Consider the following 25,772-nt stretch of genomic DNA (forward strand, 5'->3'; position numbering starts at 1 on the left):
AAAAAGACAAGGGCCAGTAAAGGGCAAGCGCAAAGCTATGGATTTCTGCGCGCGTCTGTATTCCAACGCTTCAGTAACAAGTTGCGACAAGCAGCAATAGAGGAACCACAGGACAAGGCAGAAGCGCGCACAGAATCAAAGGCAATGTCCGAGAGGAATTCTGCCTGTCAGGTTGGCACTCTGCAGGATCCGCTTGTAGTAATAATGCTCCACCTCCGGACCTCCCAAACACCCTGATTAATATAAACAGGGTGTTCCAGTGATACGGTGAGGGAAAAAACCCCAAAGGGAAAAACCTGGAAAAGGAAGGAAAGGGACCGCTGGGAAAAGAAGCGGTAAAAAAGAACACACTTTAGGTTACTTACACATACATGAAAACCTACTCTCATTTAATTCTCGCTATAAGGACAGTAATTCACCTGCGCTGTCTCAATTCCTCTGTATGCATGAAGCAGTATTTTCTCAGTGCGCCTCCCTCCCCTAAACAACACAAGAACCACAATTGGATTAAAAGCATCCAATAAATACATGGGCACTATTGTGAAGCCCCTACATCTTACATACCCAAGAACTCAAAAGAACTTCAGCATAAACATTACATAGATGTCAATCTATTCTTGACAATCTCCAGTATCCCTCAGGTAAATAGTCTCGTGCAAAGAAAACAAGAAAAAATAAATGTGATAACAATCACTGTCTAGTTTATGGAAATACGGAACTGGATTACGTCATCCACCTCAGTTGCCACCAAGTTCGAATCCAAATCCATAGAACAGAATCAATCACGGCGGGCGTAGTAGTAACCACGCCCGCCCGCTTTGATATTTATAATCCACCAGAAAGAACGCCAAGTAGTCGCTTCTTCGTGACGGCAATGTGGAGGAGAACCCCCTTTATCATTCCGCCACTTGAACCGAAGATCAACCAGATCTCCCAACATAACAAACACCAAACAGAGTTCACTCGAATAAGTGGTTAGAATATCTGAGCAGTAGTTGTCAAACACAACAATTAGGACACCCGCAGCACTCGAGAGCAAGCCGCTCTACACACTGCCGATGAACATGGTACCTGAACCTTGACCGCACGCCTTAACTTCAGACGCCGATTTCCAACAATGGCTCAACAAAGGGAACCCTCCGGTTTGAGAGACAGCCGCTCTCGCTGGAACACAATCAGAATCACGTACAACGTCTCCCTGGCATGGCCGCGGTATATCCGGCCAAAACCGGTTCCTGGGAATTGTAGTTAATACATAACATCCAGGTAGGTGCTCTGGGCTGCAACCTGTCAATTCCAGCAAGTCCGGACAACTGCCCCCCTCCTGCATCGTGGAAAACAAAGTCTTAAAGTCAGCCAACAGAGATTGAGGGACATAAGCCCCATAGACACCAGAACAGATAGCAAGGTGAGAGCCAGCATAAGATTTCCTCAACGCAGAGTCAATTTTCTTATCCACACCATCACACAGAATGTTATCATCAACCATAGAGGAACGACCCACCAAACTGGCGACAATGGAATCAACATGCACCGACTCAGGAAATGACTCCTCTATGTCCTGCAAAGGATACAGTTTGGACATAAAGCGTGGCAACATGATGTGCTCCGGATCATTCCATTCTTTCAAGAGGACATCCATCACAAAGGTATGGATAGGAATAGAAGTAGTAACAGGCTTCCGAAAATGTGGCAGAACAGCATGCATGGAAGTACCTGCAAGAGCATCATCAGGAAACTCCATGTTCTCACGTACATGAGAAAGAAGGTCAGGAACAACTCCTTGGAAACATATTTGCCTTTTATATCCACCGCTCCCAAGGAAGAGGCATCAGAAGAATCAGAGGAAGAAATGTTCGAATAGAGACCAACACCCCCGGCAGAACGACCCCCAACAGACTTCTTGGAGAACTTCAGATCTGGCAAAGTCTCCAAAATCAGGCGCTTCAACCTTCCATCATCCAACCTGGCCCGCTTCACTGCAGGAGCAAAATCCCCACTGTCAGCCTGGTAAGAGGAAAAAGAAACAGGAGACACATGCTTTCTCTTCTTATGATGTTTCCCCATAACGGACACCAAAAGACAGGACAAGCCCGCACAAACTAACAGAGGCAGGAACAGACCAGAAGTGAAACCCCCCCTCCATTTAAACCAAAAAAACAAGCCGGAAAAATGCCCCTGAATCAACCGGCATATCAAACAGCTGAGCATAACCAGGACGCGAGGCGGAAGAGGGCGTGGCCAGCCAAAGACACAAAACTGCACCCACCACGGCCACCGAAGGCTGAAAGACTTGGAGAAACGCAGCCCTGGTGCGCAGTACCCACGAGGACGCCGTAAACCAGACGTCGAACTGCCCCAATGCCGCAAAGCACCTGGAGCCCAACCCAGGTGCCCAGCACAGAAAACAAGTAGATGAGCACCCAGAGCCCAACCCGGGCACCCCAAAATGCCAGCATACGAGCGGGAAGCCAGGCACACACAAACAGAGCACCCGGAGCCCAACTCGGGTGCATCCGAAGAAGGACAAAGCATGGAGCGGCCGGACCCTTCCCAGGCACTTGACAAGTAACGTGCCTTTTAAAGGAAAGTCTTCGAGCAGCCTAAACGGAGAGCTCCGGCAGGGTCGGGGTGAGAAAGGCGTGCAGCACAAAGGACCAGCAGTTCTCCAGTGAACCGTCCTAGCAGTAATCTGGGATATACAAAGTGAGCCATGGGTCCCAGTTGAAAGTGCCAAAAAAGTCCCAGCAATTTGCAGCGGCCGACCAGCGGACCACAGCCACAGTGCAAAGGATGCGCAAAAATGGAGAACTCACCGACCGCAGGAAACCAGCGCAGCCCAGCCTGAACCTGAACCTGAAGGAGTCCAGGAAGCCCAGCAACTCGACTCAAGCAGCTCCCACGAAGGTCCAGAAGGACCCCCAGAGCCCAGGAAAGGAGGAAACCACAGAACAACATGAAGCAGGTAAGTTCCCAGCACCATCCAAACCCAAGCGTCCCCCGTCAGGTCCGACAGGAAACAAAACAGGATGTTTCTGTTAACTATGTACTTATAGCCCCTGGCAGGAGGGTGGGTGAAGCCTAAAAGCGTTTCCTGTTTTGTTTCCTGTCAAATGGAATACCTTCATTAGTGATGACTGGGTCTAGGACGAGGGACGTAGAGGTATTGACTTGCTGAGAGGAAGGGTTTTGAAAATGGGTTGACTGTGATGGAGGCGGCTAGACGAAGGGTTTAGGTTCTTCACTGAGAACCAGAAGGCCAATGTGTTATTCTGGGTTTCCACATTTGGGGGTTGATGTGAGTACCTGGACACAATCAATGCATATCCATTCTTTTCTCCTCACCCTCGGAGTGTAAAAAAAAGTATTTTAAGACTCCAGATTACCACACTTCATCGGCCTTTGATGCAACTTTAAAAAGACTTGTTATAGTTTTTCACAGTTTCATTATTTTGAAAACATATTTTATTTGTCAATTTGCATATGTTGCAAAAAACTCTGAACACCAGAGTCATCTGCCAAAGCAATCCAAATATAACCATAACAGCAAACAACTTTTTTCCCCAGGATCAGCAATACAATACCTAAGAGCATTCAACGATATTGCACCCCTCCCCAAACTCCCTCCCTCCCTCCTCCCAAAGATCGCACTAAGTCCATACTGTCTCGTCCATGGCATTAAAAGAAGATCAAAAGGTCCTAATCCAGGCACACCCCCCCCCTGCTCCCTCCCTCCCCTCCCCCTATACTGGTCCCACGGCTTAATCCGGCAACGAAGGCTCCACCATCGCCGGAGGTTCCAGCTAGAGGCCCCGGTACTCCGCCCATTGTTTCCACATTTTATAGTGTTTGCGCGGGCACCCCCTGGCCACAAAGATGGGTTGCTCCAGACCCATGCAAAAGCCCAGGCCATTTTTTCAAGCAGCCACCGGGGGAGCCCTCGTCGCCTTCCAGGTTTTAAAAATGTCTGGTTTTGCCATTGTAAGGCCTAGGAGCATGAGATGTCGTTTATAGGCATTGCCACCCACTCCCTCCATAACATGCAGCAGTACCAGCTGTGGTGTGCGGGTAAACTCCCAGCCCAGGACCTCGGAGAGACAAGCAAATACCCCCCTCCAGAAGCGATCTAGCGATGTGCACTGCCAAACCATATGTATAAACGTACCCTCAGCCCGACCACAGCGAAGACACTCCGGGGAGGCGATCATCCCTGCCCGCCACAGTTGTTTCCTAGTAAAGTAGACCCTGTGTAGGTATTTGAATTGGACTAAGCAGAGCCGTATCACTATGGCCGCCCCCGCGGTGCTGCCAGGGCCTCCGTCCAATCATCCTCCTCCAGCCCGCCCACATCTGGCTTCCAGTCCCCTCGGAGTTTGTGAAGTGTAGGGGAGCAATGCGTGACTAGGGACTGATAAATACGCTAAATCTTTTTTTCTTGCAGATCCCCCCATAAAGACTTTAGCTTCAATGGGACTAAACTCGGGTATGGACTCCAGGACCTGCAGGCTGGGGGACAACGCATGGAGCAACTGCAAGTAGCAATGGAATTGTGCCTGGGGCATATGGAACTCCTCCTAGAGATCCCGAAAGGATTTTAGTGCCGTGCCCCTCAGATCATCACCCAGAGTAGAGATACCAATGGTGTCCCATCCCCGAAACCCTGGAAGGTCCATCAAGTGGGGCAGGCAGCCATTGCTCGACTGTGGGGTCTCCTGGGTCAGGACATTCCACAGCGCCTGCCTCAAAACCATGAACACCACCCGCGTAACTGATGGCAACATGCTCCACAGCGGCGCCGAGTACAAAAGTGTATGTAGTGTGTGATGTCCCATAAGGCAGTGTTCTAGTGCATACGCCGGGTCCCCCCTATCGCCATACCACCACACATTGAGAACCAGTACGTGCGAGGCCTGATAATACAAGAGGAGATCAGGGGATGCCAGTCCTCCACAATAGGTGGATAAGAAGCATGTTCGTATGGCCACGTGCACCTTCCCCCTTCCCACAGAAACTGCCCCAACACAGAATTCACCAGTCAGATACATCTAGGCTGGATCGGATACGGGTGATTCTGCAGCTGGCAGAGAAGTCGGGGGAGCGCTACCATTTTGAAGATCGCCGATCTGCCAAACAGTGTCAGGGGCATGCGGGACCAGGACTTGAGGTCTGCACAAAGCCGTTCCCACACAGGTGTCAGGTTACGTTCCCATGCAACGGCCGGTACATCCGAGAGCACCACCCCCAGATATTTCAATCCACCTGCAGCCGACTGGACCGCGGTCGCCCACGAGCCCACCCTCGTCCGATCTCCAGGCGCCCACAGTGTGGATTTGCGGAAATTCATGTACAGACCCGACGTTTCCCCGAAAATCTGCATGATACGCAGAAGTCGTGGCCTCGTCCTGTCAACTGCCGTCAGAAAGAAGAGAACGTTGTCTGCATACAATGCAATCCTATCGGAAAGGCCTGTGGCCCATTCAAATTCCCGTACATGGCCGTCTATGTGCACCCAGGCTGCCAAGGGCTCCATGGCCAGGGCGAACTGGTACGGCGACAGGGGTCATCCCTGCCGCATGCCCCTCTGAATAGAAAAGGTGTAGGAGGCGGCGCCCGCGACCCGCACCGACGCCATCCGACCCGTATAAAGAAGTTTCAGGTAGGAAAGGAAGCGCAGGCCTAGGTTGAGTCTAGGAAGCAGAGCGAACAGGTAGACCCAGCTCAGGGAATCAAACGCCTTGTCCATGTTCGCCAAGAGTAGTGCCGCCTGTTCCCCAGTTTGTTGAATCGCCGCAACCGCCTCCTGAGCTCTCCTGATGTTGTGCCGAGTAGACCGCTGAGGCATAAACCCCGCCTGATCGGGGTGCACAAGTGACGCGATATGGAGCAATAGACAAATGTTGGCCAGCGCCTTCGCCAGGATTTTGGCCTCCACATTTAAAAGGGAGATGGTCGGTAAGAGGCGTGTTGTTCCGGGGGACGCCCTGGCTTATGAAACACCACCACCTCTGCGTGTCTCCAGTCCGGAGGAAGCACACCCTTATCCCCGGCCTTCTCCACCACCGCCCGGTAATGTTGGGCCAATTGCACGTTATACCGACGAAAAAACTCACTCTGAAACCCATTAGGTCCGGGCGCTTTCCCAGGGTTAAGTTCTCCCAGGGCCGCTCCCAGTTCCTCATCCGACAAGGGGGCCTCCAGCTGGTCCTGTAGCTCGTCCAACAGCGCCTTGGGTGGCAGATCTATAATAAACTTATCAACTGTAGCAGCTGACACATTCCCAGGGGGCATAGAGGTCCGCGTAATATGCAGCAAAGCTCTCCGCAATAGCAGTAGGATCCCACCGGGTCCAAAATTCCCGGTAGGGCCTGAGAGTGAAAGGTGCCTTGGCAAAGGCGATGCAACATCTTACTAGACTTGTCCCCCCCATTGGTACACTCTGCTGCGCGTTGCCAGCCAGACTTGACACGCCTCATCCATCAGCAGAGCTGCACACTCCTGTTGGGCCAAAAGCAATTGCCGCACTCGCAGATCACTCCCTGACTCACGGTTCTGTTGCTCAAGCATCTCTGTTCGCCTCAGCGCGAGTCAGTTCCTCTCTTCGCTGCCTGCGAGCCGCCGCGCACCAGGAAATGTCCACCCCTCGCAGAGTGAGCTTCAGCACCTCCCACAAGGTGGAAGCACTGGAAACGGATCAAACGTTCGTAGTCAGATACTGGTAAATAGATTCACCCATATGGGCTGTATATTCCGCGTTCTGTAGGTGCCACACCGCCAGGCGTCACTGACACAGCTGCCTTCCCTGCCCGTATCCAGTTCTATGAGCACTGAGGAGTGATCCGAGAGACTCCTAAGCAGAATCTCTGCCGCCGCCACTCTACCAGCCATCACCCAGGGAACAAAAATATAATCCAGTCTGGTGAAGGATTTGTGGACTGCTGAGAGGTAGGTGTATCCCTGAACCGCGCCATGGGCACGCCGCCATGTGTCAACCCAGTCTAGTCCCATCACCAGAGAGTGTAGTTTTGTAGGAAGATTGCCCATATGACCACCCCAACCCCTGTCCTATCCTTAGCCATGTCCATGACGTCATTCCAGTCCCCGACCACAACAGACAATACATCAGGCATATCGGCCCACAGGGATTGCAGCCTCTCTATTAAATTCCACTGCAAAGGGGGAGGGGCATTTACACTACCTAAAATCCTGGGGTCCTCCCCAACCCTACCCCGGATAAACAAGTAGCGCCCCAGCATGTCGGTCCACTGCTGCTCATGCGTGTAGGGAACCCTGCGATGCATCAGTATAGCCATACCTCGTGACCCTCTTGTAAAACCGCATGAAAAACCTGTTGAAACCCATAGCGCTGCAGGCAAAGGGCCTTCGTTCTCATTAGGTGTGTCTCCTGTAACATAAGAATATCGGCCTTCGCCCTCTTCGCGTATTGCAGTATGACCCCCCGCTTCATCTTGTCTAGAGCCCTGTGTACATTCCAAATTAGGATACGGAGGCTTCCCTGCGTCCTCTGCCCACCGTCGGGTATTCTAGCCGTAGGGGTTGCATCATTGTTCAACGCTAATAATGAGCCTTGGTGGCGTGTGTGTAGCCTGTAGTGGACCTGTAGTAGAAGTGCGACCTGTAAACATAAACAACCCCTTCCCAACAAACCCCCCCCACCCCATACCTAAAAAAAAACACTGAAGTATCTGTCGCGGCAGGGCTGGTCCCCGATCCCCAACTGGGGGATGGGCACGGCCCCAGCCAATGGATCCCCAACTCACAGCCCATGACCACCTGGCAGGGCTCCCGCCAGCTTACACCTGACGGTAAGACAAGCCCAGTTCAGGACATCCCGGAAGTCAATACATGTAGTTACGCAACACCTCACCGGCATCCTCTGTTAAGGTTCCAATGTCTGACCCCCCTGGGCCGGCCCCCCTCGGGAGGAGGCACTGCAGGACCGCGAACGCCGCGAGGACTGTGACTGTCTGTTGCCCCCCTGCCGCTGACCACAGGGGCCTCTCTGAGCCGCATCACTCAAGGATGAGTCTGACTCTCTTCCTTGTGGTGTGTGGGGTCTCACCCGAACCGTTTCATCCGTCCACCTGAATACCTCTTCCGGAGTGCCAAACAAATGAGTGCAGTAACGAAAGACCACCCGGAGGCGGGCCAGAAAAAGCAGGGCATATGGAAGCTTGAACTCTCTCAGACGGGCCTTGGCTGCCATGAAAGAGTGGCGTTGCTGCTGGACCTGCCACGTGTAATCGGGGAATATCAGAATACGAGTATTATTGAAAAGCAAGTGTTATTTGGCTCGGGTCTGCTTTAAAATGGTATCCCTATCCAGATAGTTCAATAATTTGGCAGTGACCGGCCGCGGGCGACCCCCACCGGAGGCTTCTACATAGGTGCCCGATGGGCCCGCTCCACTACTAAGTATCTGAACATAGCCTCAGAGGGGAGCCAGCCCTCTAGCCAGGTCGTGAGGAAACGTTCCATGTTTCCCTCTTCACAGCCCTCCGGAAACCCAACAAATCGGAGATTGTTGCGTCGGGCCCGTTTTTCTGCTCTGAGCGTGAGGCCCTTTTGGACGGTCTCCATCGCCGCCACCTTTCGCTTCCGCTCCGTGACATCGTCCTCCACTCCCGAGATGCGGGTCTCCGCTTCAGTAATACTGGACACTGCATTACGCAGATCCTGCCGCAGCAGCATAACGTCCGCTCCTTTCCATTCAACATGCTTCTGGATTGGGTGATGGCGGCATGAGGGCCGCATTGTCCGGCACAGCTCCCGGCTGGCCCCAGAGGCTCCAGCCGCCGCCCCTGGGCTGGTAAACTTGTCAATGGGCCCCTGCTTGGTCGAGCCGCCTCCTCCTTTGTCTCTGGTCACAATCGTGTCCTGAGCTTCCTGGACTGGCCCAACTCTGACCAAATGAGGCACACACACAGATGATGTCAACTCCTGCTGACCGATCCAACCACCGAGTGTGCACCAGATAACGATCTTTCACCAGCACGCGGTCACCTACTTGGATGGGGCTGTCTGCTGCCCTTCTTCTTCGCGCTGCTTCTCTGTTGGATTTTGTTCGCTGTTCCATGGACCGGTTGCTGGGAGTCGGAGCTGATGCCCACATGGGATGGTGGGGGAGAGTGTCTACAACTGCCCTATTGAAACACAGGCGGCTTGGAGGAATCCCTGTGGTGCAGTGGGGTGTCATCCGGTATTCCCTTAAAAATTGGAAGAGGGCTAGTTCCAGGTTTTGGCCATCTGTCATTGCGATCTGGATTCTCTTATTAAGAGTTCTCATCAGTCTCTCAACTTCTCCATTGGCTTGAGGCCATCTTGGGGTTATCTTCTGGTGCTTGATGCAGTGTGATTGCAGGTACTCGGCTAGTTCACAGCCGTTGAAGGGGGGCCCATTGTCGGTGCGTAGCTCATCCATTAGGCCGTGGGTTGCGATGATTTTTTCTAGCTTGGGGATCACTTCAGAGGCTGCAGTGGAGGGTAGGATCTCAATTTCGGGGTATCTTGAGAAATTGTCGACCACCACAAACATGTACTTTCCGCTGGGAAGGCTACCAAAGTCTGTGCTGGCCCGCACCCATGGGGCTGACGGTCCTTCCTCTGTGATTACAGGCGCTGGGGGGTTGGGCAGGCTGGTCGCTAGGCACACAGGACATCGTTGGATGACCTCCTCGACTTTCTTGTCGAGCCCTGGGAACCAGAGCTTGTTCCGGATGCGATTCTTTGATTTCACAATGCCCTGGTGCGCGCCATGGGCTAAAAGGACCGCTTGCTGTGTGAGACTGTCAGGCAGTACCAGGCGAGGACCTCTCAGGAGACATCCTTCCGGTGAGATGGACAACTCGCTTCGGACTTGGTAGAGTGCTCTTAGTGTCGCCTGGACCTCTAGGGTACGGAATGATGCTGGGCTCTGGAGTGGTTTCCAGTTCCCTGACTGGATAGCTTGCATGGCGATCTGTATGCAGTCGTCGTCCTTGGTGGCTTGCGTCACATCTCCTAGGGAGATTGGCAGGGGTCTCGAACGCTCCACAATCATTCTCACATATTCTTCTGTAGCGTCTGCTTCTGCGGCTTCGGCCTCAGTGACCTGGCGAGCATGCCTCGATAGATAGTCGGTGGGGTTCCTGGAGCCTGGCCGATACTCCACCGTGAACTGGTATTCCTGGAGCTGGAGCACCCACTTCTCTATGCGAGGGGGGGGTCGCGAAGATGATCCCTGGAAGAGTGGGAGAAGTGGTTTGTAGATATGGAAGTGTCGGCACCCCCATAGGATGGCGATGGCCTCTCTTTCAATCTGCGAATATCGCTGTTCCGTCGCAGTGAGGGTCTTACTTGCATACGCGACGGGGGCCCATTCCTGCACGGTTGTTGTTGGGTCAGGACGGCGCCTAGGCCGGTCGGGCTGGCATCCACCACGAGCTGTGATTCGTGGCGCGGGTTAAAGTAGGCCAGAGTCGTGTCGGCCGAGAGTGCCGCCTTGGTTTTCTGGAAGGCTCTCTGCTGTTCCGGCCCCCACTCCCAGGTGGCTGTGGATTTCGTGAGGTCACGGAGAGGGCCGGTGAGGTCTGATAGGTCTTTAATGAAGCGCCCGCAGTAGGTAACCATCCCAAGAAAACTGCGGACGGCAGTCACTGACGTCGGGCGGGAGCTTCATGGATGTCTTTGACTTTGTCGGGGTCAGGTCCTACGCCCTGGTCAGAGAATTTGTAGCCGAAAAAGCTGATGTCTTTTCGTAGGAATTCTCACTTCTCCCTGTGAAGGGTCAGACCCCGTTCCTGTAGCCTGGCGAAAACAGCTTGGAGGCGCTGAATGTGTTCGTCCAGCGTCGCTGCGTGGACCAAGATATCGTCACTCACGTTTAGCACGCCGTCCAGTCCTTGCAGGACGTTCTGAATAATGTTCTGAAATACTTCTGCTGCGCTTGAGATCCCAAAATTGAGTCTGGTATATCTCCACAGGCCTGCGTGGGTGGAGAAAGTCGTTATCGGGCGGGAGTCCGGGTGCAGAGGGATTTGGTGGTAGCCTGACCTCAGGTCCATCTTCGAAAACCACTTTGACCCTGACAGCTCGCCAATGATGTCGTCTATGGTCGGCGTCAGGTGGCGTTCTCTCTTGATCGCGAGGTTGGGGATGCGCATGTCCACGCAGATCCGCACGGCATCCGGTTGCTTCTGTTTCTTGACTACCACAATGGGTGACACCCATGGAGTGGGTCCGCTGACCCTTTCTATGATTCCGGCCCTCTCAAGCACTCGCAGTTCAGCTTCTACTTTGGGTCGCAGGTGGAACGCTATGCGTCGGTGTCTGAGGGCTACTGGAGCAACTGAGTGATCTATGTGAAGGCGAACGGCGGGTCTTCTAAAACAGCCAATCCCCTCAAACAGTGAAGTGTGTTGCAGCACAAGATGGTCGAGGCTGTGGGCTTGGACTGTAAGGGCGAAGTGGATCAGCCCTAGATCTTGGGCGGTTCTGCAGCCGAGCAGAAACCCGGATCCCTCTTGTGACACGTAGATTTTGGTGTGTAGTTGATGGGAGTCATGTGATACTGCTGTCCGGAAGACTCCGCACAGGCGTAGGGGTCGACTGGTGCCATAGGCGTACACCTGTACTCTCGTGGGATGGAGCACTGGTGGAGTGTCTAAAGTCCGGTATACGCTGGCTGCCATAAGGTTGATTGTTGCTCCAGTGTCAATTAGGGCTGCTACAGCTTGATCTTGCACGTTTACTGTGCACATCGGCTCTGCGGATAGTGTAGCGGCTAAGGTGTTGAGCATTCGTACCACGTGGACGGATTCTGCGTCCGCATCGTCATCGTCCATGTCGCTGTTGGTGGCGGCGTTAGGCAGTGGCTCTATCTGTCTCACTCTTCGGGGCGGACCATTGGGCTTTTTCCTCTGTGTTGATAGGCATACGCTCGTGAAATGGTTGGACTTTCCACAGGCGCTGCAGATCTTTCCTTGTGCAGGGCATGCTCCGTTGTGGGGTGTTACTCCTCCGCACCATAGGCAGGCGCGGTCGTGGGGGGAATGAGCTGGGCCTGGCCGTCCTCGTCGGGGTGGTTTCGTGCGCGTGTCGGTGGTACTAGTTTTGATGGCACACTGGTTCAACTCTGACTGCGACAGTGGGCTTCGGCTCCATATGCGCAGCTCTGGATTTCGATAGCTCCTTAGATCGCCCTAACGCCAGGATGTCGCACATGGGCATGTTGTCTGTCTCTAGGACTCTCTCGCGCAGTTTTGAGGATGCACAGCCCTGTATGAATTGGGCGCGAATCTCGTCATCAGCGTCCGGGAGGGTACATGTGCTGGCTAGCTTCTTAAGCCTCGCATAGAATACATCCACTGACTCTTCTGGGAGCTGGCGGGCTTGGCGGAGTAGGAACCTTTCGTAATCCGCACTGGCGAATGGTTCAAAGTATTTTGTTATGGCGTCGCGCAGCGTGGTGTAGTTCCGGGGCGGGCCTCCTTCTACCACGTCCTTCGAGATGTCGTGTATAGCTTCCCCTCCCAGGTGCAAAAGCATCGCTCGCCACCGCTCAACTGCGATGTCCGCCGCCACAAAGTAGTTTTCCAGGCGTTCCACCCATTTCTTCCACCGGGCAGCTTGGGAAGGAGGCGTGCCTGTGACTGTGAAGGGCTCAAGTGGCAGCACGGCGGCCATGGCCATTGGAGAAGGTGGGGGCTCGACAGCCAAGAGGTGCCCTGTCACTAGAGGGCCAGGAGTCCAGGAGCACGCTGGGGGCGCCTTCAGGCGATTTCAGGTGGCAGTGGAGAGGCTCGGCAGCGTTGCACGCGAGATGCGTGTGAAACAGCAGGGAGAAAGCAGGGGGCCACAGCGGTGCACGCGGGATGCGTGAGGGACTGCGCGGGAGGTGCGCGGCAGGCTAGGCGGGCTGGCGCGGCGTCGGGGCCGGAAGCAGGCGTGTGCCGGAGCACGGCTGGGGCACAGAGGCGGAGGGCACGCACCTGAGGCCGCGAGGCCGACTCCGCTGGGTGCAGGCGGCGGGGCCGCTCGCTGGCAGGTATTGTGACTGCGGCTTCACCCGCTTGAAGGCTGGATACAGCGGCGAGGCTGGGCGGGAGGGTGCCGGATCGGCGCGGCTGGGCCTCCGCTTGACGAGGCAGGGAGCTGGGTGCAGGGTGGCCGGGAGTGCTTCGCCGGAGGGCCGTACCGAGCTCGCAGAGCGGGGCACACTGCAGGGGCCACAGAGGCAGGCTCGGCCGGTGCAGAGGGGCAGAGCGCGGCACGCGGTGGGGTGGCAAGACCACCTCGTCGCCAATGTCGTGTTGTGATTGGGCCTACAGGCAGACACAAAAGGAGACCACACGTGTGTACTTTGGTGGTCAGTACAATGCCTGCCACGCCCAGGGTCCTGGGCCCTTTATTTGCTTTTGAACGTGCCCTCCGTAACTACGTCGGGCTAAACCATTGAACCTGCGCCTTGGGGGTAACACATGAAATCACGGTCATACTACGTGTGGGCCATAGTGGTCGCGCCCACCTAGTGCGACACTACAAATATCACTAAACACTGGAGGCACATTCTGCAGTCAATCGTGTTATTAACTTCTCACCTTCGTTGTTGCCAGTAGCGCTTCTGCGGTTCCCAGCACTGCGCTCATTGGGAAAGTTAAAAAAAAAAACACAAAGCAGCACATTTGTGACAGAGGTAAGTAAGGCTATAAGACAAATATTATTGCAGATAATCAGATATTTTCTGTTAGATTAAGTTGCAAGTCGAAAGCAACTTTCTTCATAGGTGTAATGTTCCTGGTCACAGGCCTACAAGGTCCAATTGAAAATCCTGCTCTGGGCCTATGTTACATTGCAGGTTTGAATTTAGTAGCTTTCAGACTTTCTGCCACTCTTGTGGACCATCGTCAGGATTCTCGCAGGATGTTATTCATCTATTAGCAAAAGCATTATAACAAAAAATAAAATAGAAAATGTTTTAATTTTAAAAAAATATGCACATCTCGTCCTTTTTTTATCTTTTAGCAGCTTTTGGCACACTTTACCACTCTTTCCTTCTCAACAAGCTCATCTTGCAGCATCTTTCCGACAGTCCTCATCTTGTGCGTTTTTTTCATTTTCATTTGTGGTGAGGTGTCATCTCTTGTGGGGAAGATGCATGAATAATGTTTTTGGATTTTGAATATCAGGTTGTACTGTTATGTTGCACTTTTTTCTTATAAATGACACTTTTGGCCCCTTGTCTTTGCAGTGCTTCAGGGGCCATTGATTGTGGGCTTGTCCATGGGCAGCCTCCTATGGATGGCATTCAACATCCAGATGTAGACTGAATGAGTACTTCCGTTCAGCATGTTTTACAGTAAAGATGAGAAACCAGTATAGTATGGTCTTAAACATCGTGTGAATATAGAAAAACCTAGGCCTACCCATGGGTATTCGAAAAAAACGACACAATGAACATTAAAAATGTAATATTATAATAAAACTAGGCACAATTTGAATGTTAAGTAAAAGGGTGTATTCAAAATATGATGTTCTTTTATTTATGGGTGATACATATTTATGAAAGATAAAATGTAACTGTGATTTAAAATGCATTTATATGGCGCTTAGGACCCCTAACGAGGCATTAAAACGCTTTTGCAAGGGAACCTGGGTGAAACAACCTGTGAGAGCCACACAAGCCATCGCACTCTTGATTTCCCTAGGTGTCTAGTTTTCACAAATTCCCAAGTTTGTTATGTTTCCCTAGGTGCCGCCTGAGTGAAGGGCCAAAATCTACAGCTACCCACTTTGCAAAAAACGGGTCAGTTTTGAGTGGAAAAATGTGATGTATCCATGTTATGTTTTGGGCCGTTTCCTGTCGCGGTTGGCACTAAGCCTACCCACACTAGGGAGGAACCATTTTTATTAGAAGACTTAGGGGAATGCTGGGTGGAAGGAAGTTTGTGGCTCCCTGCAGAATCCAGAATGTTACATCACAAAAATGTGAGGAAAATGTATGTTATTTTAGTCAAATATTGAGGGATTCTAGTTAAAACAACCCGGTGAGAGCCACACAAGTCATCCCTTCCTGGATTTCCCCAGGTTTCTAGTTTAAAAAAAATTACAGGTTTGCTAGGTTTGCTTAGGTGCTGGCTGAATGAGGGCCCAAAATCCAATTTTGCAAAAAAACTAGAACGTTTTGAGTTGAAAAATTTGCTATATCCATGTTGTTTTTTTGGCAGTTTCCTGTTACTGGCACTAGGCCTACCCGCACAAGTGAGGTACCATTTTTAGGTCGAGCCAAGCAGCGCATGCCCTGCTCTACGAGGCATGCTGTCTTTGAGCATGCGCTTGAAGCTCAGCACACTCTCCGCCCATATTTTTCATTGGCTTGGGTCATTTTCCTTTCTAAATGCTGGCTTCTGATTTGTTAATATGCTTGTTAGCCCCTCCTCAGTACCGCCTTGCCTTCATTTGTAACCTCCCATGAGGACTGGCCCTTTTACTTCTGTTGTTAAATGATATGTTTTATTTAGTCTTTTAAGCACTATTTTCTTTAATGAGTTCCTCCTACTGCAGGCACGACATACTTTCCTGCAACATTCAGCGTACCATGCACGTTTTCACTTTCCCAGCCGCCCGGGACAATGGCAACGCTTATTTACAAGGAAATTGGTCTCCCATTTACGAGAGTTTCGGCTATTGGTGTTGTAAACGACGATGCCTTTTATTTATGTGTTAATTATCAAAACAGAAAAATAAAAGGCATTGTCATTTACAATGTAAATAGCTTAAACTCTTGCAAATGCTAGACCTATGGCATTGCATATGCTTGTTTCTCTTGTAGTTTTGATGGAGGGTATGGGGGCGGGGGGGTAGTCCTCTCCTCTGGCCATTAATCATGCACATCACATGAAGGCTGGCACATGAGCATAAAAACAGTGCAGCTTTGTGCTAGTGCCAGCAGCGTGAGGTTCCACAAAGCAGTGCAGGGTTCCCTGTCAGAGAGGCCCGGGTTATGCTCTTCTTTTCAGCAGTGTTATAGGATCCTAGCAGTGTGCACCTCCCAACCAGAAGTGATCTGTCAGAGCAATATGACTAGCAGTGTACACCCCACCCATCTGTTTCGGCTTCCTTCACCAGTGGCTTGTGAGTATGAAATGTCTTTAGTAATGTATGTAAAACATCATGAGTGTGATCATCCAACAGCAATGTCCAATCAGTGCTATAAACTCCAACTGAGTGGTCTTCCTGAAGTGCCCGCAATGTGACTTGTCAGTGCTCTGAGGTGTTAACTATTCAAACAATGGATTTCATGTTTGCATTTTATATTCTAGATGTTTAAAGGGCCAGACAAGGATATCGAGTTCATTTATACTGCCACCACCTCAGCAATGTGTGGGATAATCCTGGAAACTGGGGGGAAGAAGGAGTATCTTATAGCAGGTAAAGTAGAAACTGATTACTGTAAGTAATAACGTCCAATGTGTCGATTGTAGACAACAAAACAAAGCTGTAACATCTGCCCTATGTCATGCAGTCTCAATCAATCAATCAATCAAGAAATTTGTATAGCGCGCTACTCACCCGGAGGGTCTCAAGGCGCTTGGGGGAGGGGGTCCGCTACTGCTCGAACAGCCAGGTCTTTAGTTGCTTCCTGAAGGAGAGATGGTCTTGGGTCAGACGGATGTGGATGGGGAGGGAGTTCCACGTCTTGGCTGCCAGGTAGGAGAAGGATCTTCCTCCCATGGTGGCTCTTCGAATGCGTGGAACGGCGGCGAGGGTGTGGCTGGTTGATCGTAGTTGGCGGGTGGGAGTGTAGAAGGTCAGGCGGTTGTTGAGGTACCTGGGGCCCAGGTCGTGGAGGGCCTTGTGTGCGTGGGTGAGGACACGGAACGTGATTCTCTTGCTGACGGGGAGCCAGTGCAGGTCTCTCAGGTGTCCGGAGATGTGGCTGTGTCGGAGGATGTCCAGGATGAGTCGTGCGAAGGCGTTCTGGATGCATTGGAGTCTATTCTGTAGTTTGGCTGTGGTTCCGGTGTAGAGGGTGTTTCCGGAGTCCAGTCGGCTGGTGACTACTGCCTGGGTGACCGTCTTCCTGGTTTCGGTGGGGATCCATCGGAAGATCTTTCGGAGCATGCGTAGGATGTTGAAACACGATGATGACACGGCGTTGACTTGTCTGGTCATCGAGAGGGAGGAGTCCAGGATGAAGCCCAGGTTGCGTGCGTGGTCCGTTGGTTGGGTGCGCTGCCTAGGGCCGGGGGCCACCAGAAGTCATCCCAGGCAGAGGGTGATGGTCCAAGGATGAGGACTTCAATCTTGTCCGAGTTCAGTTTCAGGCGGCTGTTTTTCATCCACTCGGCTACTTCTTTCATCCCTTCGTGTAGGTTGGTTCTGGCGGTGGCGGGGTCGTTGGTGAGGGAGAGGATCAGCTGGGTGTCGGCGTAGGAGATGATGTTGAAGCTGTGTTGGCGTGCGATGGCTGCGAGGGGGCTCATGTAGACGTTGAAGAGGGTGGGGCTGAGTGATGATCCTTGTGGTACGCCGCAGATGACTTGGGTGGCCTCGGATCTGAACGGGGAGAGGCGGACTCTCTGGGTTCTTCCGGCGAGGAACGAGATGATCCACTCCAGTGCTTTCTCTTGGATTCCGACGTTGCTGAGGCGTTGTACTAGGGTTCGGTGGCAGACAGTATCGAACGCTGCAGAGAGGTCCAGGAGGATGAGGGCCGCTGTTTCCCCGTTGTCGAGCAGGGTACGGATGTCGTTAGTGGCTGCGATGAGGGCGGTCTCGGTGCTGTGGTTGGCCCGGAAGCCGGACTGTGAGTGGTCGAGGGATCCGTTCGTCTCGAGGAAGGCAGCAAGCTGTCTGTTGACGGTCTTCTCGATGACTTTGGCAGGAAACGGGAGGAGCGAGATGGGGCGGTAGTTCTTGGGGCCGGTGGGTCTGCTGATGGTTTCTTCAGGAGGGCGCTGAGTTCGGCATGCTTCCAGCTCTCTGGGAAGGTGGCGGTGTTGAGGGAGCAGTTGATGATGTCCCGGAGTTGGGGTGCGATGACGGAGTCGGCCTTGTTGAAGACGTTGTGGGGGCATGGGTCGGTTGACGATCCGGAGTGGATGGTGTTCATTGTGTGGATGGTGTCTTCGGTGCTGACTGGGGTCCAGGCGCGGAGGATGGTGGTGGGGGGCGTTAGTTCTGTGGTTGGGTGCGTGGTCTGTTCGCCGAAGCTGTTGTGTATGTCTGCGATCTTGCTGTGGAAGAACGAGGCGAGCGCGTCGCAGAGGGCTTGTGAGGGAGTGATGTTGTTGTTTCCGGCGCTGGGGTTGGAGAGCTCGTTGACGATGCTGAAGAGTTCCTTGCTGTTGTGTGCGTTGTTGTCTAGTCGATCCTTGAATGCTGACTTCTTGGTGGTGTGGATCAGCTGGTGGTGTTTGCGGGTGGCGTGCTTGAGGGTGGTCATGTTGTCTGTAGTCGGGTTTTTTCGCCAGGCTTTCTCGAGGGAGCGGCAGTTCTTCTTGGAGTTCTTGAGGTCGTCATTGAACCAGGAGGCATTCTTGCTTCCGGGTCTGTTGGGATGGTTTTTCAGGGGTGCGAGGTCGTCAGCGCAGTTGGTGATCCACTGTGTGAGGTTGTTGGCTTCTTGGTTGGGGTCCGTTGATCTGGTAGGAAGGTTCTGGTTCAGTGATGTGGTGAGCTGGTCGGTGGTGATCTTGTTCCAGCTCCTGCGGGGAACCTGTTGCGGGAGGTGGTGAGTCGTGGTCTTTCTGAAGCTGAAGTGGACGCAGCTGTGGTCTGTCCAGTGGAGTCCGGTGGAGTGGCTGAAGGAGATATACTTGCTGGAGGAGAAGATTGGATCCAGCGTATGCCCGGCGTAGTGGGTGGGGGTGTTCACCAGTTGCTTGAGTCCGAGGTTGGCGAGGTTGTCCAGCAGGGTGGTGGTGTTGTTGTCGTTGTTATTCTCCAGGTGGAAGTTGCGGTCCCCTAGGAGGATGTAGTCAGCGGAGGGGAGGGCGTGTGGGCTGATGAAGTCTGAGATGTCTTCGCTGAATTGTGTGCGGGGTCCTGGGGGTCTGTAGATGAGGGTGCCTCTGAGTGTGGTCTTGGGGTCGGTGTGTATCTGGAAGTGAAGATGTTCGGCGGCTGTGAGGGTGTCGTCGGAGGTGGTCGTGATGCGGATGGTGTTCTTGTAGACGATGGCGATGCCTCCTCCTGTCTGGTTGGCGCTGTCCCTCCGGGTGATCTTGTAGCCTTCTGGGATGGCTATGGCGATGTCGGGCGCTGAGGAGGCGTTCATCCAGGTTTCCGTGAGGAAGGCGACGTCTGGAGATGTGGTGTCGAGCAGGTTCCATAGTTCCACGGTGTGTCTGTGGATGGAGCGGGTGTTGGGCAGGATGCACTTCAGGTGGTTGCTGTTGGTGCTAGGCTTGGTGGGTGCGGGTGCTGTGCAGGTCCGGATGCAGGAGAACTTGCAGGAGTGGCAGGTGAAGGGTCCGTGGTTGTGTCCTGGGGTGGCTCGGTGGCAGCCGGGGATCCGGCCGGTGTTGAGTGCGCTGAGGGAGGCGGCGTCGTACGGCCGGCGGGTGGGATGGCATCTGCGGGCGTCTGGCGCTGGGTGCGGTCCAGGCGCGGACGGGCGCAGACGGGCTTGTCTTTGGCGCGCCTTCGGCGCACAATCGGCACGCCTGCTGCGTGTGAACGCTGCGCGTACGCGCGGACTCTGCCATTAATGGAGAGTGGGGGGGGCGGAGCGAGGGAGGAGCAGCTGGGAGGTGGGAGCGGGGTGGCGAATGGGAGAGGGTCGAGGGAAACCAGCAGGAGTGGGGGCGGGGCCGCGGGGGAGCAACGGCAGGGAGCGGGATGGACTAGCGGGGACAGAAGCGCTAGGGCAGAGGGGGCAGAGCACAAGGGCAACAGGAACAGAACAGAGCAGTGCAATCTACGGCGATACTACAAACCACAGTGGGGGCACAATCAGGGCAGCGATGCGAGCGGCGACGGCAGCAGGGAACCGGTGACTTCCTGGAGGGGCCACGCGGCGGGTGGAGCGACCGGCACTGACGAGGTCAGGCTAGGTCTCACACTAATAACTTATTTCCCATGTCCCAGATATACGTCATACCACTCACACATTTTCAAAAAACGTTATCATACGCCTGAAGAACTCTATCTAAAACTCTATTTTGCCACTATCAACAGTATGTGGAGTGACCCTAGAAACTGGGGGCAGTGCTTAGTTTGTGCTGGTGCTTTCGGTGCTTAGCACCAGCACTTATTTATCAGGGCCGGGTCTATACCTCGCCTCTGCACTCCAAATTGTATTGTGCCTAAGTAAATATAATTACCTCACTGACTCAATGTAAACAGTGGTGTTGTCTCCTGAGTCCCCGGTGAAGCCTGTTGCGCCAGTGAGAGTCAATAATAAAATGATTCCAACCATATCCAAATGCAAATTTGCCTAACGCCCTTAGTTCAGTGTTGACGGTGGGCGGGAATACTTGGTTCTGCCTGGTGTAGAGGTTGTGCGGCAGCGTGCGAGATCTTTTTGAAAACACCACGCCCCGGCACACACGCACCCCACGTATCAGCAGAATTCCAGTCCGACGTCCAGGAAAGGCAGCAGCAGACATATTAAGGAAGGCAGCACCAGTAACCGTAAGTATAGAAACCAATGCTGCTTGCTAATAAACAGACTTACTTGGTATGAAGTGAAGTGTACCGAGTCCGAGGCCTGCCCTGAGGAATCATATCTCCGCCGCCGGGCACTGTGTGCAATTACAATGCCCCTAGCTAGGAGGAGGCTGGAAGAACAGGGCCTTTAACCTACCTCTAATGTTTATTCATAAAAATGTACTGTTTTTCGTTGTGTTTCATCTCTCCCCAGTGTGCACTGCAATATGGCAGCAGGCGCCAGTTGAATATTTATTTCTATCCTACCGGCGTCATCAAGCCTCGTGGTTGTTTGTGCATGCAGCGGTGCAGTGATGGGCACTGGCTCCTGATGTCACATGGGGTACGGACCTGTTTGTTGTGTCGGGTGATCTCCGCTCATCAAGGGGCATCTAACCCTGACTAGGCCTAGCACGTGGTCCTAGAATAAACTCAGCCAGACACTGGGAATAAAGTTGCTTGGTCGGTCGGCGCGCGTCTCTGAACGCCCTCTCACGTGCTCGACCTCTTTTTATTATAGGGCGGTCACATGACCAACTTGTCCGTCCCTCCGGACCTCGGGGGCGGACCCTCGGGGACACAACATTCCTCCTAAAACACGAAAAACAACAAAACCAACAACACACTGTAACATTGCAAATATAATCTGATCGAGCCCACTGTCTCATTAGCATCGGGACTGGTACCTTCAGCGTCTTTCACAAATGCTAGCGCATTCAGTTCAAAACATGGCAGGCGCACATATAAATTAGAACAGTCTTACGTAAAGTAGTCTCTCAGCCAGCTGGAGGGGGTGGGGTTAGCACGTAGCTGGCGCTGGGACCCTCGCTGCGTCATCGGCTCGGTTCCAGTCTCCACCTCTTGGCTTGGCGCCTCGTTGTCGGCCCCCTCCGGATCTGGGGCCTCATCCAGGGCCTCCAGGTCTCCGCCCACATCCTCACCAGGGATCGGCTGCTCAGCACGTGGCCGGACCTCGTGCTGAGATGTTGATTCACCAGGCGGCATCATAGTTGCAGTTTCGGTTTCTCTGTCGCCTTGCTGGCGCCTTGGCTCGCTACTCGCCGGGTGGTAGAGTTTGAAATGGGATACGTTGCGAGTCACCTTGTCTCGTCCTCGAGTAACTGTGATACGGGTGCCCTTCACACCACTGACTCGCCATGGTCGTCTTTCATAACTGAGTTTGAATTTTCCCCCAGTGGCCCGATTTTTTATGAGCACTAGGTCACCTCTTTTGATGTGGGGGGCCACCGCCCTCCGTTTCTTGCTGATCTGATCATAGGCGGCCCGCCTCTTCATTTCTACAGTCTGTTCCTTTATCAGTTCAGGGGCCCACTGGGGATGATGAGGAATGGAGTCCGTTATTACTCGTCCTAGGAGAAGGTGTGCAGGAGCTACCCCCGTTGTAGAGTGAGGGGTCTGGCGGTAGCTACGGAGAAAGGTGAAGATGGCCATCTCCACAGACTGTCCTTTATCATGTGCAATGCGGATTACTTTGTTTAATGTTCTCATGAATCGTTCGGCCTCTCCATTGGCCTGAGGCCATCTTGGGGTGATGCGCCTGTGGCGAATTCCTTGGGATAAGAGATAGTCTGCAAAGTCTTGGCCCTGAAATGGCGGGCCATTGTCCGTTCTGAGTTCTTTCATGGCTCCGTGCGTGGCAATGATTTTCTCCATCTTGGGAATCACACAGTCGGCACTGGTGATAATTTCGACTTCCGGGTACTTGGAGTGATCATCGATCATCACTAGCGTGTGCCGTCCATCCGGAAGGCTGCCAAAGTCCATGCTGACCCTTTCCCAAGGACCTCGGGCCTGGGTTCCACGATTATGGGTGCTTCGCGGGGGCTGTCCCCTGTGGTCTGGCAGGCCGTGCATGTGCGCACCGCAGTTTCCACCATGTCGTCCATTAGCGGGAACCACACCTTTGTCCGCAGCCGGGCCTTTGTTTTAACCATTCCCTGGTGTCCTACATGCGCCAGCTGAACTACTCGGCTCGTCAAGGCCGTCGGGATCACCAGACGATGCCCTCGCAGGAGGCACCCTGCCTCGTCTTCGTTCAGTTCAGCCCTCACGTGGTACAGACCGTCCATGATTTTCTGGGCCTCGGGGGTGAGCACCTTCCAGCTCTCCCTAGCTTTCTGCCAGTTGGCTGTCCGGAGCAGATCTTTGGCCCGCTGTATGCAGGCGTCCTGAGCCGTGGCGCTCACCACCTCTTCCAGGGATATGGGGCGCGGGCATGATCTGGCCACGACCCATCGCACATAGGCCTCCGTCTCTTCAGCTTCCTCCATCTCCCCTGGGGTGGCCGCCCGGGGGTGTCGTGACAGATAGTCCGCCGGATTCTTTGCCCCTGGCTGGTACTCAATGGTACAGTTGTACTCCTGTAATTGCAGAATCCACTTCTCAATTCTGGGGGGTGGTTTGGATGATGTACCTGAGAACAGCGACAGCAGTGGCTTGTGGTCTGTTACTACTGTGAAGGGTTTGCCATATACATACAGATGGAAGTGCCGGCATCCCCAATGAATCGCGATGGCTTCCTTTTCAATTTGGGAGTACCTTTGTTCAGTGTCCGTGAGGGACCGGCTGGCAAAAGCGACGGGGGCCCAGTCTATCTCGTCCCGGGCTCTCTGCATCAGGACGGCCCCCAATCCCGCCGGTCCAGCATCTACTGCAATAAGGGTGAAACGTCTGGGGTCAAAAAACGCCAGCGTGGTGTCGCTGGACAGCGCACTCTTGATGGCTTGGAATGCTCTTTCCTGCTCCGGTCCCCAGTTCCATGGTGTGGAGTCTTTGGTTAACTCACGCAGAGGGAGGGTCAGGTTAGCTAGGTCTCTTATGAAGCGACCACAGTAGTTCACCATTCCGAGGAAGCTTCGGACTTCCGTGACAGTCGTGGGCGGAGGTGCATCTTTGACGTCTTTGACCTTGTCCGGATCAGGAGTAACGCCATCGGCCGAGAATACATAGCCGAAGAACCCCAGCTTGGTCTGAAGGAACTCGCATTTGTCTCGGTGCAGAGTAAGTCCAGCACTGCGGAGCCTGCGGAACACCTGTGCCAAGCGTTGGTTGTGCTCAGGAATTGTCCTTGCGTGCACCATGATATCGTCACTCACATTGATCACCCCCGGTATGCCAGCAATGAGCTCTTGGATGACATTCTGGAATACCTCGGCAGCACTGGAGATCCCGAAACTCAGTCTGGTGTACCTGCGCAGTCCGACGTGAGTGGAGAACGTCGTGATATTCCGAGACTCTCTATCCAGCACGAGCTGATGGTACCCCGCTCTGAGGTCCAACTTGGAAAACCACCGGGCCCCAGCCATCTCTCCGATCAGGTCATCGATCGTGGGGGTGATGTGTCTTTCCCTTTTGATGGCCGCATTGGGGAGGCGCATGTCCACGCATATCCGGACCGCTCCCGGCTGCTTGGGTTTCCGAGTGACCACGATGGGCGATACCCAGGGGGTGGGTCCGGACACTTTCTCAATGATGCCCGCTGCTTCCAACTTCTGTAGCTCTTCTTCAACCAGGGGCCTCAGATGAAACGCGACCCGCCGGTGTCGCAGGGCCACCGGTTGGACAGTGGGGTCCACATGCAGGTGTATTTCCCGACCCTTGAATCGGCCAATCCCTTCAAACAGGTCCGAAAAGTCTACGATCAGTTGCTGCACTGACTCCTCGTGCACCCCAAATGCAAAAGAGACCACTCCCAGGTCTTCTGCCGTCCGGCAACTCAGGAGCATGCCTTGGCCTTCCTCCGACACAAAGATGTTGGCACGCGTGATCTTATCTCCGTGCCGGACTGCTGCTTTGAACTTTCCTCGAATACGGAGGGGCACATCCTGGCCATAGGCAAAAACGGTGATCGGAGTGGGGCGGAGGCTGGGTGGAGTAGCCATGTCTCCATAGAGGGACGCACTCATCAGGTTTATTGATGCGCCCGTGTCCACCGTCGCCATGATGTCCTGATCAGCCACTTGTATTGCGCATTGTGGTAGTGTCATTGTGCGTCGGGTGGCTGTGCCGATCATGTGCACCTTGTGTGGGGACCTTTCCTCCTCGTCGTCGTCCATATCACTGTTGCTGGGCCCTCCTTCCGCGCCTTCAGGCTCCACCACCGCGTGTACTGTCTGGCGGGGCTTGCTGAACTTTTTGGACCGACACACCTTTTCAAAATGGTTCATTTTCCCGCACCCGGAGCATATCTTGCCCCGTGCTGGACATTCTGGCGCCGGGTGTCTCGGGCCTCCACAGTAACCACATGACTGCGCCGAGGCTCCGCCCTGCGGAGTTGTTGTTCTCTTCACCCATTTGGGCTGTGGGCGGACCTGCAGTTTGTTCACCGGTTCCACTTTCATATTGGCCTGCAGAGCTGCTTCCATGTGGGCTGCCCTGGCCTTGGACAGCTCCTTCGTGCGGCCCAGCGTGAGAATGTCTGGGAGGGGTTTCCCGGACTCTTCTAGAATTCTCTCGCGCAGTTTGGCAGAAGCGCAGCCCTGTATGATCTGTCCTCTGATCTCCTCCGTGACATCCTGAAACCCACACGTTAGTGCCAGTTTCTTCAACCTCGAGTGATAGGCGTCCAGTGATTCTTCTGGCAGTTGCCGCGCTTGCCTAAAGATGAACCGTTCATAGTCTTGGTTGGCCATGGGTTCAAAATGCGCATTGAGCGCGTTTATGAGCGTGTGGTGGGTTTTAGGAGTTGCTTCCGTGAGGGTGCGGGCGATGGAATGAATGTCCTTGCCACCAAGATGGAGGATCATGGCACGCTTCTGCTCCTTGTGGACCTTGGTGGCCTCAAAGAATATGAGTAGCCTGTCCACCCATTCTTTCCACTTCGGTGCGAGAGTGGACGGTGCACCTTCCACCACGAACGGCTCAATGGGCGGAATGTTGGCCATCGCTTTGGACGGCCGGGAGGATGTCCGTGGGCAGCCGGGGTGTGATCCAGCGGCAGCCGGAGCGCCGGACGCACCTCGCGCGACCAATCAGACTTCTGTGCGCCGCAGAGAGATGCAGGCCAGCGCCGCTCACCTGAGGAGAGCCAGGGATCAGAGTGTTTCCTCCAGGCAGGCAGAGCGGGGGGGGTGTGTGGTAGCAAGGCACGAGCACCGCGGACA

The 25,772-nt window shown here is 53.8% G+C and overlaps 1 protein-coding gene across 1 annotated transcript in view; it reads left to right on the forward strand.

The window, feature by feature from the left end:
- TIMP2 (TIMP metallopeptidase inhibitor 2) overlaps positions 1-25,772 on the forward strand; it is a 268,799-nt gene that overhangs the window by 160,197 nt on the left and 82,830 nt on the right. The window contains exon 3 of the mRNA XM_086931076.1: positions 16,317-16,425. Coding sequence (XP_086787202.1) covers positions 16,317-16,425 — 109 coding nt within the window. The remainder of the gene's footprint in view (positions 1-16,316; positions 16,426-25,772) is intronic.

Source organism: Lissotriton vulgaris, chromosome 7, assembly GCF_964263255.1.
Source record: "Lissotriton vulgaris chromosome 7, aLisVul1.2, whole genome shotgun sequence".
Lineage (NCBI taxonomy): Eukaryota > Metazoa > Chordata > Amphibia > Caudata > Salamandridae > Lissotriton > Lissotriton vulgaris.